The 14,987-nt window shown below is 45.8% G+C and overlaps 1 protein-coding gene across 1 annotated transcript in view; it reads left to right on the top strand.

Annotated features, from left to right (window-relative positions):
* The window catches only part of MCF2 (MCF.2 cell line derived transforming sequence), a 70,662-nt gene that overhangs the window by 21,916 nt on the left and 33,759 nt on the right, over positions 1-14,987 (top strand). Inside the window, exons 7-13 of the mRNA XM_019536176.1 lie at positions 2,112-2,261; positions 5,713-5,837; positions 6,343-6,457; positions 6,696-6,815; positions 7,935-8,126; positions 10,671-10,862; positions 11,022-11,193. Coding sequence (XP_019391721.1) covers positions 2,112-2,261; positions 5,713-5,837; positions 6,343-6,457; positions 6,696-6,815; positions 7,935-8,126; positions 10,671-10,862; positions 11,022-11,193 — 1,066 coding nt within the window. The remainder of the gene's footprint in view (positions 1-2,111; positions 2,262-5,712; positions 5,838-6,342; positions 6,458-6,695; positions 6,816-7,934; positions 8,127-10,670; positions 10,863-11,021; positions 11,194-14,987) is intronic.

Here is a 14,987-nt window from a genome sequence, read left to right as displayed (position 1 = left end):
CCCCAACAGTGCTGAATAGAAGAATCACTTCCCTTGTTCTGCTGGCAGCGCTTCTACCAATGCAGCCCAGGATGCCGTTAGCCTTCTTGGCATCAAGGGCACACTGCTGACTTGTATGCAGCTTTTTGTCCACTGTCACCCCCAGGTCCTTTTCTGCAGAGCTGTTGCCCAGCCAGACAGCCCCCAGCTTCATCCTTCATGAAGCTTCCTTGAAATAGTCCTGAACTGTGCTATTTCTTATACAGCTTGTGAAATAATCCATTAATTCTTCACAAGCTGTTTCCTATCTTTGTATAAGCCCTAAGGCTAATATAGCCACATGGTTCCTGAGGTTTGAGTTGATTTTTTTTCCATTCTTCTTTGATACAGCCCCTCTTCTCAAAGAGGACAAAGCTGCCCTGACTGCAGACCTCTGGCAGTGGTCCCGGCTTCTCGGAGCACTTTGAAAGTCTCTGATTTGTCCCTTTCAGCCTTTTTTCCCCTTTGCTCACACGACATCATACTATGCCTACCATGGCGCTATATGATATGCGGCCAACATTGCTCATCAGCCTCTAACCCTGTGAAGAGATGGCCCTGTCTTGCTTTCAGCGTCCCTGATCATGCTCCGCTGTCATTCTGTAGCTGCTTAGAGGATTGCTCTTTTCTATGAGCCGAGTGTCTGGCAAAATGCTTCATCAGCTGCAGGTAAACTGCATGTACCAGAGCAATGTGGGGAAAGATGCCGCCGCTGATCTCTGCGCTGCCTGAAGGAGCAAATCTCCTTTTTAAAGAACTCACACCTCTTGTTCGATGAAAGGATCCTGCCATCATAAACCTTTCTGCCTTGACCTTGTCAAATCCAACATTCAGCCTGGCCTTTGGGAGAACAAGAGACATATCCCCTTGTTATTCATGAGCTCATGGAAGATGCGACAGGACAGGAAGGAGCAAAAATAGAGGTACCATCAATAACCTTGATATATTAGGGAAACCCCAGACCTGCAAAGCCATTAATGACTGGCAAGCCTTATACCACCTGCTGACATTCCCTACTTCATATCTGTGGGCACCCCCTTCAGTACGTCCCACAATTGAGCTCCCCACCTCAAACTGGGTAGCTGCAGACTGGGCCCAGTAAGCTGCAAACGTGCTGCGCACCTGCTTTGGAGGACTTAGGAGACAGCTCTCATTTTGGGGTATTAATCCTGTAATCAAACCCATCTTCCTCAGCTGCTTCATATTTGGGAAGACCAGCCTGGTGGCATGGTAGCAGTTTGCAAATGGTGCTGAGTATCAAAAAAAAAAAAAAAAGATGGATCATGGTGATAAAAGGAGGGAAATGCTGGGAATTTGGAAGTTCAGTTCCAGTTCCACAATTTCATTTGCTTCTAGCTGGCTTCTGATACATGCATTTCAATGGGATGCAAGGGAGGAAAAAAAGATCCCACAGTGCATAAGGCCAAGTAAAAGGGACACGAAAGGAGCAAGCAATATTTGCTCCTAGTACCGAGTGTTTAGCATGTTAAAAATCCCCATTGTGTGCAGAGACATAGCAAGCTCTTTCAGTGTCTTGGGAGGGGGAAGTGATGCCAACTACCAGAAAGTTGGGGAAAGGGATAGGATCTCCCTTTGTAGCAGCACAGGGGACAGATGGTGGTGTGGGCTCCCCATGGGCTGCTTCTGATGTCCCATTTGCCTTCTGTCTACCCCCTTCACATCAGGGACAGGGCTCTACCTCCCATGACAGGCAGATGGACAGACACACACGTGCACACACTGATGGGCACAGGGCTGCACCTACCACAGCCAAGATCCCCGGGGGGAGGTGGGGGCCATGCTGACACCCCCTTTATGTTGGCATCCGTAGCTGGTACTCGCTCGCTTGCCCTGCTTGTATAGAAGTAGACTTGTACTTTCATCTGAGCCAACTGGCCACATACCCATAGTCTCAGTGTACTATTTCAGGCACAACAGCTAGTGTGCCACAGGTTAGTGCAAACTGCCCTTTCCATGTGTGTAAGCAAGCTTTTGGGCTCTCAAAATTTTCAGCCTTGGCCCTCGATGGGTTTTTCGTAAGCTCGTCGAGTCTTCCGAACGCCCGGTTGATTGCAGTCGTTATCTCCCATCAGGCCATCGAGAGCTTTGCACTAACAGTGAAGGATATTGCACAGATGTTACAGTCATTCGGGACGGAGCTGGCAGAAACCGAGCTGCCAGACGACGTGTACTCCATTGAACACATCCTGGCGCTGCGCACGGAAAAATACTGCCAGCTCAAGGTGGGTCTGAGTGGAAACGCTCAGTCACTTCTCCCACGCCAGGTAGAACTTCTGAGGTCGGATTGACTGTTTGCTCTGTCTGCCTCGCACTCCTCCTTCCCCCATATGTATGTGGCTGTGCCAGCAGATGACTTGAAGTGCAGTAGAGCTATTTCTGTATGTTATGCTTATATTCTCCTTTCACTCATTCAAAGAGCTAGCGTGCCAACATCCAGCAAACTGTTTCAGCTCCCAGCTGCTTACTGGATAGCAGTGTTAAGAGCCAAGTTTGGTATCACTCCAAAAGAGGTCTTATTTTTCCTTGACTCTATGTTGCACGGTTGTCCTACATCGTGGTTTCCGGGGATGGATTATGGAAGGACTATGTCAGCTCCAAAGGGCAGCACTTTCCTCATAGGTCTGTGCATCTTCCACTGATGAATGCCAACCCCCAGCATGTGCCCGTCTCTCATGGGTGGCAATAGGAGTTTTATGCAGAGGAGAACAGAAGTAGCGTGGGAGATCCGAGAAGATCATTTTGCTTCGGGATTTTGTACGTCTCAGAGCTATTATGGTCTAGTCTGCAAATCTTTGCAGGCCTTATGGGTCAAAGTCTGGTTTCTCACCAGCTCTACCCTAGTGATTTTTTTAATGAAAGTTGCATTAGTTGGAGAGGCTGATGGAGAGAGCTAATATATGGTGGGCAAAATGACTGTATCTTAACCAGAGTCCCCCTATTGTATAGAAACCAACATGTGTTTCTTTAGTATTTAAAGCTATTGTTTTAGTGATTTGAGATTGTGATATAAAAATTAAATTTTACAAGGGTTTTTGGTACCAGCGTCTGGCACAACCAGGCTATCATCTTTACCGCTGAATGTTTCTCTGGACAGAACAGACCTTGAAGCCTTGTACGTTTATGCGGACAATTCATGCAGTCAGTGGGGCTTCTGATGAGGGAGGGCTGTGAGACTGGATCCTATGTTTGCAATGGGAGATGCAGGGTTAATCCAAAAGTTTATATATTTCATTGATTGCATCTTGCCATTTCCAGGTTATGGTCTTTTTAGGATACTGTATGCATACGTTTATATATATGCGTGTGTGTGTGTACATATGTATGTACCCACATGGAGTATATTTTGTATTTTTTATAGTTCTTGGTGGTAGCTTATACATATATAATACATGCATCCATGCACACAAACTCGGACACAGAGAACAGAACTGCCTTTTTTAAAATATAACACACCAGCGACTATATTGTTCTGTGTTTGATTTAACCTTTGTGCTCAGGAATAAATCCAAAGGCAGTGAAGCAAATATCAGTCACTAATGTCATACTGCAGATAAGATACTAAATATAGATAGGTCAGCAATACCCACTGTTGTGTGCGGGGAAGTCAAACATATCCGGGCTATAAAGCATGGCACTGCTCCGTCATTCATTTGGTCTAAGTCAGCTGTTGTTTTTTAGCATCTCATGCATTGCTTTTAAATATCAAAATATTCTTTGGTTTGTGAACAGAATATGGCCTGTTTCCCCACCCGTCCCACCCTTCAAGAATAGGAAAGATTAAACTAGAAGAGAAACTGTGCACAGATTACTACAACAATGGCATGAGATTCTTGCATTGCTCTCATGACAACCAGCAGATTGGTGCCATAGCTTCCTGAACATGTGGATGAATTATCACATGCGGTAGATCCGAGCTGTTTTGTAGCTGTGATACTGAACAGAAATCACAGAAGATATCATGCAAAAAAAAAAAAAAAAGAAAAGACCAGAAGCTAATTAAACAGAATAACTAAGAACTTAACCCTTTTGTTGCACTGAAAAGAAAAATCTCAAATTGCCATCTGTCCAACAGTTCTTGACAGTTGGATTATGGTATCTTCCCAAATGAGAAATGCTCCAGAATCAAAAGGAGGATTTAGCGGTTTTTTGGAGAGCAAAATGTGACAAAATAAAATATCAGCCACCTGTGGCTGAGAGCATAATTCTCGTTTCCTTTTGCATCCTCCGTGATGCTACCTTGTCACAAAATGGATGTGATTTTTGTCCTTATATCATCCTTCATCGCGGTTGGATTGATACAAGTGCTGTCTGACAATATGCACCTCGAGTGTGGAGGGAATGCAAGGCGGTGCACGTAGCACTGCTGATTGTGGTGTTTTAACATAGGGAGACTGGCTGCAACGCAGATGCATGTGCCTGCCCCCCCGGTAAAGAAACGAGTCCTTTCCAGTATTTGAACTCCCTCGCTGTTAAACTGGTGGATGTCTCAGAGGCAGTGAGACCCTGGCCACACCTAAGGGTTAGGGTTTGAGGTGCTGGTACTTAGGAAATCCAGAGGTTTCTGGCTGGAGGGTCTTGCTCTCCTGCTCCGGGTTAGAGCAATCGCCAAATTTGGGGTCAGGAAGGATTTTTTTTTTTTTTTACCCCCAAGCCACATTGGCACAGACCATGGAAAGTTTTGGCTGCATCTGTAGTATGAAACAAGGGCCTTTCCCTACATCATTGCAGTGGCAGGACATCAGCCTTGCCCCCATTTCCCCTTCTTTTACCTACTGCATGCTGGCGGGTGTTTGAGGTTTGGGGTTTTACACCAGGTGGTTGAATAAGAGTTTGTCGTGGTGACTTGGAAGATTTAATGATTGCCCGATAGCCCAGGAGGCTCAGCCCGGTCCTGAGTTCCCTTTAATCTGGGCATGCATATTTTGCCAGGAGGAATAGCTCCTCTCCTGCCTTCAGCCCGATCCGAGCGCTTTTCCTCTTGACAGAAGAAGTATCAAGAGGCTGGGCGCTATACGCCCCTGCAATGATCTCAACTCCCCACCTCGGACTTTACTGACCCCGTATTCTCTTTGCTCTTTTGCTTCTTGTCACGTCCCGTACAGCCCACTTGACCAGTCCCACCTGGTTTTGACTGTTAGCCTGACTCCCTCCTCTCCATTGACCTCTTGCCTTCTGGAAATAAATACAACTTTTACTCTTGGGCTGGGTCCAGCTCAGAATGAGATTATTTATTTTTAATCTGATGCCAACAGATTGCCAAGGCTGAAAGTTTCATTTTTAACCCATGTCGGATGAGTTCATAACAAAACAGTGGACAGACCCATAATGACGGGCTCTTGTAAGTGGGATCAGGCCATTTCTGCACACACTTGTGTCACCTGTGAATGTTTTGTGCCCTGTGATACAATGTGCTACCTAGGGCGCTTACATTAGGACACTGGCTGATGAGACACAGCCAGCATATGACTTTAATTTTGCTTTCCGGGCAAGAGGTTTCAAAGCACTTTGCAAGCAATGATTGGCATAACCTTACTTCTGTATGAGCTCGGCCTAGTAGGCATTAGTGTTCCTGTTGTACAAATGGGCAAACTGAGACATGGAAAAAGGCTTTCCCTAAAACCATACAGTCGATCACTGCCAATGCCCTAATCAGAAGTGCTTTGCCTTGTACAGGAAGATATCATGACAGTAACAAAAGAAGGAAACATGCTGTTAAGTAGCTTAGAAGAGCCTGACAGCAACGAGCCGAGTCCAGAAGAGCACCGTGAGAGACCCGGGGACTGGGAGACCATGAATCGGTGAGTGCAGAGTCTACGTGTTTTATTGACTTGAAATGGGAACTTACACGTTATTGTGCCTTAAGATATTATGGTTTAAGAATACGTGGTTGATAGAAGAAAAGGGAAGGTCATAACAAGGAAGACCATAACAATTCTGCTCCTTTCCTGTTTCTGCCACAAAATGCCTGTCAGACCTTTGGTCCGTGCCTTAACCTTGCTGCGTCCTGGTTTGTCCATTTGTAAAATGGGATGGGGATACACTTGGAGCCTTCAGAGACCAGGCTCTTGGATGCCATCGATTAGAGAGATAAGACAGAGAAGTGTTGTCACCTTTGAGATCTGCATCAGCCTCTATCTACATGCTGGAAATGAGCTCAGGGCTTAAAGTCCAGGTCCCAAATCCCCTAACTCAGGGAAGTTGATCTCTGAGTCCCTGCTTCTCAGGGAATCTGGGGGGCTTGCACTCTGTTTGTCTTGGATTTGCCCGCTCTTTTCTGTCTTACCCTTGTCTGTTGCTGTTTAGGTTACTTGCTCAGTTGCACGAGATGGAAACTGCTTTTGATGGATTCTGGGAAAAGCACCAGTTAAAAATGGAGCAGTATTTACAGCTGTGGAAGTTTGAACAAAGCTTTCAAGAGGTATGATGAGATGGTACCTTCCCCTGACACTCGTGGAGGCAACCAAAGAGATTGCAGGCATCATGTTTAGGATTGCCAGAGCGGGGTGTATTGGGACTTTTTTTTAAGTCAAACTTCCTTGCACTGCCACTTTGTCTCCCTGAGCAATCTTAACTACAGTTTGATCAGCTTTAGATCAGAGAGGAGTGCTATGCTTATCATCATTATCAGTTTGCAACAGCTGTCTTTATATTTTTAGGTCAAGAATGCTATTGAATTTTTAATGGACCGGCAAGCAGACCTGCCTGATACTGGAGATAGCGTCTCTCAAGTAAAAGAAAGGCTCAAAGACTTGGGGAGTTTAGATGATATGGCTCAGGTGAGATAATCTTTCAAATGATAGATCTACCAATGAAACCCAATAAGCCCTCCTTTAACAAGAGGCAGAGCGTGTTCCCAGAAATGTCCTTGCTCTCTTGTAACTTGGCAGGCAGTAGCTGAGTGTATGGATTTCACTCATCTTTTACCTCTGGAGAGCATCATTCAGATCAAATGAAAAACCTCGTGACAACACATTTGGTTATTCTTATTTTAAGTAAGTCGCCGACTGGACATAAAATCCAGAACAGGCAAATTTCTTTGCCTAGAGCAGGCTGAGGGTAGGGGCTGGACATGGGGCAGAATGATTTATGCAATCATTTGGCAATGAAGCTTGCAGACAGGTCGAAAAGCAAGACAAGCCCCTGTCCCAAGGTGCATGTGTGGGTGAAGACATGGAAAGGCAACGACTAGAACCATGATGAAAATGTTGAAATCTATTTTTCGCATTTTTATTTTTTGTATGTGGAAGGGAACCTACAGGCGTTGGGTATATAACTCCCTTAGGCTCCTTGAGAAGTCCTAGCGATGGTTAATTCAGCATAGTGGGGAAGTCTGGGGTTTATCCACCATTTGAAAGAAGACTGTTCTGAAATGGGAGCTTGAAGAAGGGCTGCAGGGAAACAGACAGGGCACGAAGGAGAAAGGTTCCCGGTGTCGGGTCAAGATGAGAGAAGATGCAACCATTGCATTGGCCTAGTTGAGGGCAGAAGGTTACACATCGAACTGGGCCACAGATGCAGTCCTTAATTCCTCCTCTGTGCAATCATCAATGAAATGATGGCATCATACCCCAGGCCATCTTGGCATGGGCCCAGCTGCATGGGTGAACCAACCTGTTGCAGTGATTCTCTTCTTTTCTTTTGAATGAGAAAAACACATTACAAAGCTGTCTTCCCGGGTTGGCAGCACCCTGTTTCTAAAGGTACAGGCTGAATGCAGAACTGGGCTGACCACTTCACATGGTATGTATTTCCTTGCATCTTCTGCTGACAGTGGGTGATACCAGATGACACTTTTAGATGCATGTTACCATTTGTCAGGTGTTGCCCCATTGTGCACTGGGTGGCATCCTTAAAACCAGGCTCGAATCCTTCTCTTTCCCTTCTCTTTGTGAAAGGAGCAGATCGGTAAAGCCCAGGTGATAATCCTGCATGGACACCAACTAGCAGCCAGTCACCATTATGCACTGAACCTGATTTGCCAGCAATGCAACGAGTTGCGGCACCTTTCCGACGTTGTGTCCGATGAGCTCAAGAGGAAGCACGCCCGGCTCCAGAAAACCTTGGAGCTACACATCCGCCTGCAGCAGGTAATAATCAGAAGTGCCATGCCCCAGCCCAGAGCAAGGGCAGCGCGGCATGTGGATGTCCCATAGCGATGGCCCCTTAGCCAGAAGCAAACTGTATGAAACCCAGGTCTTGCAGAAACAGCGTTCTGCTTTTGTAACTCAGGTTTGCTGTGCAGGCCTCTGTCCTGTAATGGGTGATTCCTATAAAGGGTCAAAAACCTCCTGTGAGCACTGGCGAAGGGACTGAAGCTTGCAAGCTCAGAGAATTGAGTCCTTATGATGTTAGTGTCAAAGACCCTGGTATAGACTCAGGAAGGATGAATTTTGCTTGCCTCTGCTCTGAGTGCGTGTGCCTGGGTGTACGTGCACATGCATTTGTGAGGGTGCTTTGGCACCCCTCCCTTTCAGTCGTTCCCCATGTGGTCCCCACATCAGGTTCTTGCTTTTCTGAGGACCTGGAAAACTAGCTTTGAATCTCATTACAGGAATAGGAGAGAAAATGGGTTCCCTCCTGCTCTCATAGCTAGATCGCTTGAGATCCAGAGAACTGAAATAGCTGTTGCACAGCGCAGATGTTTGAGTTACACCTCCTCAAGGACCAAGGCATCATTGAACCTTTTTCAAACACCTGCCCAAACAGGGTGGCCTTGCTATGCTCATGAAAAACCAAAAAATCCAGACTCTTTCACACCAAAGTGGAGGAGGACATCCCAGGAGAGGGGACGTCCACATAAAACATGCTCTGCCAGGATCTGTCTTCTGTCTTTTAATCCAGGGAGTTCCAGCTGGGCTGTGTCCCCATGGCAGGATGCCACGGTGTCATGCAGATTGGGTTTCCAGCATGCACTGCAAAAGGCAGGTCTTTGGCATGGAGTAAAATGTAGGAAACCAGACTACCCTGCCACGTCTGCCTCTGACCATCTCACAGCAGCTGGGGATGGGGTCCCAGCAGTTCCCCAGGAGCGCGGTATCCAAAATTGAGCGTAACACCATCAATGTTCCTCATTGTTACCCAGACTTAGGTTCAGCCCATGAGCTCTCGTCTGTGCCACCGGCTATACCCAGTACCAAGTAAGGCATTCACCTGTGCCAGCCAGATCTGTTGAGGAAAAGAGAGATGCAGAACTGGGTATTGCCTCCTTGTTTATCTTACCAAGGGTTTTATATTCACATTGAACAAGTGGAGGAGAAGATGGAGCTCTTTGGCACCCCATTTGCTTTTACTAGGATTAGGTTGCAATAAAGTTCAATTAACTGAAGTGGCCAGCGCCCCCAAAGCGCGGTTTTTGTGTCATTACAAAACAGTAATTATGGTTAACCATGACATTAGTTATGCAACCATGAGACGGTAGCTTCCCTAGGAGGCTTTTAGATTCGATGAAGTAAAGAAACCATTTACAGATGAAGTCCAGCTCGCTCTCACTGTCACTACTTCGTAGAGATGGGACATAATTGATAGTAAAATAAATGACTGGTTGGCGGGTAAACCTGCCCAGAAGTGGAGTCGTGTGGCTGCAGAGCTCTTCGGTATCATAATTAGCACTGACGATTCAGTCGGGGGTAATCATGGTGCTTAAGCTAGAAGGCATGTGGCTGATGTGAGCTTAGAGTCAACGGCAACAGGTTTGTGACCCATCCATTCTTTCTTAGCGGGTACCACGCTTTTCACTTAAGCAGCCCTTTTTTTTTTCATCCGTGTGCTCTACTGTAGCACTGATCTGGCTGGACACAGGGTTATATAGGACCATAGGAATGACCGGGTCACTCCAATGGCCCATCTAGCCTGATGCCCTGTCCCACCTACGGCCCTTACCAGTTGCTTTGGATGCAGGGCTTGACCCCTTGAAGAGTACTGGGCCTGCAATGCAAGTTCCTTGCTAGCCCATCAGTTAGATCTTGATCCGGCCCTCATTAAACATATGGCTTAATATTCCTGCCAAGCTGTTTTCTGAATCCTTATGAATGTGACTAATGAGAATGTCCAGTTCTCCCCAACCACATAATAGTGAATTCTTTAAAAAAATGCTTTTCCTTCTTGATTTGCAATCTCATCTCAGCAATGAGTCCCACAGTCTAGCTGTGCTAATGATTGGGATTTTCAGCAATTAATGATGTGCTTTGCCACTTCCGTTCTCAGAGTGAGATAAATCATGCTGCGGTGGACAGTGGATCTTCCTACTGTGTCGTGCTGCTTTAATTTTCCAACCACGAATCGGTGCTACTGGAAGTACGAGGAGAATTGGAGATTTTCAGTGAATCTGTAATTTTCCAACCACTGAATTGGTGCTACTGGAAGTCAGAGGAGAATTTGGCTGGCTGCACTAGGGGTCTAGTCATTCTCTAGGAAAATCAGGCTTTTATCCCTGCTATCGAAACGCAGAAGAGTCAAGTAGATTTCTGATGTGGCTAATTAGCTTTTGGTTGGGTTTTTTTTTCTCCAAATTCAAAAGGAAGCACCTGTGGATGCTAAATTTATTGGATGAAAATGTTTTTCATTTGTTCCTTGCTTCATAAGATGATTCAACTCCCCAATCTGTTTGATCTCCTTTGCTTTACTTCTATCAGGCTCTCCAGTGCTGTGATGAAGGAGCTTATCTTCTAGCCAATCAGCAAATGGATAAATGCCAATCTAAGGAAGGTGCCCAGAAAGCTCTTCAGGACATAGAAAAATTCCTCGAAAGCTCATCCCTGTATTTAAACTATGACCCCCAAACTTTGCACTATGACTTCGAGTCCATTTTAACACCTGAACTCAAGGTAACGCCACCTCCAGTCCACTTTTAAAAAAAATTTTAATGTTAATAAAATAAAAAGCCAACTTGCCATATCACCAGCTTTTTAAGCATCTCTGTTACAGGGTGAAAGTGAAAAAAAATAGTGCAATTAGCTCACGGGAGTCTGTTTCTCTTCTTGCAGAGTCAGATACACTCATGCCAGATCAAGCTTGAGAACGTGCGGAGTATGTTTGAGAATCGGCAAGCTTGCTTCAAAAAGCTGCTGGATAAACACGTGCGCCCTGTCCAGCTAGTAGCCCCCCGCCCCGAAAACCCACCAAGATCAAAATCACCATTGTTCTCCCCCAAACATGGTAAAATATTTCAAAGTTTCTGGTCTCTTAAAATGTTTATTTTTTTGCTCCGTGCCACGAAGGAATAGGGCCAGCAAACTGCATCATATGGTCCATGGGAAACCATCAGCCATATTAAATGTTCATGAGTGCATTTATTGTCAATCAGGTTTAAGGTCTAATCTTATGACAACACTCAGAAATGTAAGCTTGGAGGTCCCATGTACAAAATCCCTATTGCGTGCGTTAGTCTCTCCCATGCTGGAATGGGTGCTATAGCACTGCAGGTGTTTTATAGTGATAAATTAAGCTGAAGAAACACCCCAGGGATATTAAAAATACTGAACTCTGAAGTCATGGAGGCTTACGGTATTTTCCTTGCATCTATAGAAAGATTGGTTGAAGATGGGCACAGCAAATGCACAGAAACAGTAATGAAACTTTTTCCTAGGCTTTTTTTAGGGTTAGGCCGGTTCGGTCAGATTTAGTGATGTAACATTTATTTTCATCCCTTGCTCGGGTGGATATTGTACAATCTTCCCATGTTGTCCCACAGCCTGCAAGGCCAAACAAGGGTAGTGAATTAGGGAAAAGTACAAGGACCTATCACAATTAGTGGCCATATCCTCTACAGACCTAGAGTTGCAGTTGATAGGGATTTCGGTTGAGATTTTCTTCCAGAGGAGCCCAAGGAAACAAGGCACCCAAATCCCACAGACATTTAAAAGGCATTGGGCCCTTAAATCACTTAAACTCCTTTGAGAATTCCCCCTTAAACTGGGATGATGACACAGCATATTCATAGAGGGCCAATCCAACCTACATGAGGATTGTGGGTGTTAAAACGTCCATCCTTAGCAAATGCGGTGTCCTGCCCTAAGCAGCTGTCCAAGGTAGCGTTTATCTATCACGGTCCAAGATTGCACTGAATTATCATCTATCCTGCAGTCTGTCTGCCTGCAGTTTGAGCACGTAAGGAATTAATCATTTGTGATGCACCTTATTTTTCAGATAATTATATTTATCTTGATACTAGTCATGCTGGGGTAGAGCTTTACAGTCCTCAACTCTGTTATGCTAGGCATAGCCTATGCACAGATTGAGAAGGGTCTCTGCTCTGAACATTTTATGATTTAAACAGGGCAGTCATGGATGGGAAAAGGGTAAGATTCAGGTGCAGTGACTTGCCCAACGTCACCCGTAGGCTCAGCGCTAGGAACAGACCGCCCCAGGTTCTTAACTCTTGGTTCACAGTCCTGCTCATTAGGCCCTACTGCCTCTTGGACATCAGCCATCGGAAAATCTAGGTGGAATTTAAATATATCAAAATCAAAGCACACGCTCCCTTCTCTGAGCCGTAGAGATAGAAAAGTGATAGCGTGAACACTTCGCTTTCAAGAAGGGAGAGGTGGCGCCTGTCACCCTTTCCGCGGGCATTCATGGGACCGTCATCCATCTGGCTGGACTTGTTTGATGCATTTCCCTGAAACGTTTAACATTTTGCAAGTAAACACAGTCGATCAATAGTGAAGTGCAGGTCTCCTCCATTAATCATAACCCTGAAAGACATGATCAAGCATCTGGGAATATGCACGCCTGCAAGAGGTGAGAAGACAGAAGGCTCGTCTTTGGAGATATCATGCCAGAGCTCCTTTTAATAAGGCCTCAGTTTGACACAAAACATCAAAATGGCTTTAAGCCAACTGTTATGATGTATAGTCACAAAGATTCATGCTGGGATGTACTGAGAGTGCTTTGAGTTACGCAGACGCTGCATCCTGGATGGAAATCATCCGACTTGCAAGCAGGAAGGGTTTTTTGTCCTTCTGTTGTTTCTTTCTTTCTTTAGAGGATGAGGACTTCCTCTTTTCATTTTTGTCCTGAAATAGCTGGTGTCACTCAGCTCTCATTTTAAAAGATTTCTTTGGGAAAACTATAAGCCTTCAAATGTAGTGAAGCATATAGATGGTCCGCATGACAGTCACAGCCCGTAATTAAACTAAATTTGTGATGTTACCACCAAAGTCCCAGCTGCAGAAGTGAGGGCTGATCCAGAGAGATCCTGAGCTTCCTCCATGCCTATTAAAATCTCCTCCTGAAGTCAGAGAGTGATGAGACTGCTTGGTGCAATGCAGGTGGTGCTCCAATGTATAGAGCATGGAGTAAAATGTATAGAGCTTTTGCCTGTGTAAAGAAGATAGTTCTGCACACAGGAAACTTGTGGATATGCAAATCTGTGCTTTATAGGTAGCGCTGAGGCACATGCACTTTAGAGTTACCTCTTAGGAAAGAAGCTTTTAAAATGTATCCAGCCTCCAATGAATCAATGCAAGGTGATATAAAGGCAAGGCAGCATGTCCAGCATTGTATAGGGCAGGATAAAGGAGGGAGGAACAAGGGTAGTTTTCTCCTTACCTGTTTTGGTGGCAGCTGTCCCACAGCCTGTTAGTTCAGGCGTTCACCCCCCGATCAGGTTAGTTTGCCCCTGATCATTGCGGGAGTAAAAAATGAAACTGAGTCACTCGGCATGGTCGCGTCCATGCGGATTCGGTTGTACCTGCTCACTTTGGTGACACAAATCAGTTTAACTGAGGATGTCCTGATGCAGCCCATTGCAGAAGAAATGCAGCACTGATGCAGCCCATTGCAGAAGAAATGAGCTGTGTACTCTTCTCTTTTCTAGCTCGGGAACAGAATGGCTTACAAAGCTCCTTTCGGCTAGATCTGTGTACCGGCATAGCGCAGGTGTTGCCACAGGGAAAAGCTAAAGGCAGTATCCTGCTGTGCACTAAGATTTAGTGTCTTTTGTCCTGATATAGCTGTTAGGAGACAGAAACGAGCCCGGTGCAATTCCTGCTGTCCACATCGTGCTTACATGGCTGGCTGGCTAGGAGAATAGTTTGGCATCTAGAACAAGTGTATGTGATATGGCAGCCACTGAGACAGATGTAAGCCTGGAGTCCCACAAGGCCATTTTTGTTTTGGCTTTTCACTGCAGAAAGTCTCTTTTGCAAGAGCACACTGAGTGTGCTTGCCTGAGCTTCCTCCGCTCGACAGAGCCATTTGGGACTATGTCACAGTGGGTCCTGCTTCGCATTCGAACAAAAGCTGGATAGAGACCAGCTGGAGAGTTGTTACACATTTTCAAGCACTAACTTGATAGCTGGCTAGTCTCTTTTTATAGCTGGATAGTTATTTTTATCATGTAATAATCGCTTTGCCCATGTGGCTGGTTTAAATTTCTTGCGCAGTCAACCAGTTAATTGTATAACAACTGCTTGACACGTGTGGCCAGTCTAAATTTATCGTGCAGTTAACCAGTTAATTACCTATATAACAGGGGCCAGTGACTAAGCTGCAGCCCAGATGAAAAGAGATACGGATGATGTGCTTGGCACCAAGAGAACCACTGGGTGCCTTGCAGTGGACTCTTGTCCAGGTGCTTGTCTCCAGGGTTTTCCAGCTTGTAAGCAGCTGGGAGCCAAACTCCTCATGGGCCACACCAGCCGAGCTGTATGCCCACAAGCTGCACTAGGGTGAACCACGTCATGGCTATTTTTTCTATTTTTTTTTTTAAACAAAAAAGAAAAACCAGGCCCAGACTCTATTATGCTCCCCAGACCCCCGAAGACTGAGCAGCTGCTGTCCTGGAACATGTGGCATTGACCACAGGAGAGTGATCCTGTGCTGCCCAGAATCGCTTCTCCTGGGCATCTTTCTGGACAGGGATGTGTACCTCCACTGTACGAGGATATCAGGCGGAGCCCAGGAGTCCTCAGTGCTGTCACAGGGGTGCCGTCCTAGCTGGCATTGTC

This window comes from Crocodylus porosus, unplaced genomic scaffold (assembly GCF_001723895.1).
Source record: "Crocodylus porosus isolate Cpor-Errol unplaced genomic scaffold, CroPor_comp1, whole genome shotgun sequence".
NCBI lineage: Eukaryota > Metazoa > Chordata > Crocodylia > Crocodylidae > Crocodylus > Crocodylus porosus.
This window is presented reverse-complemented; position numbering and strand designations above follow the sequence as displayed.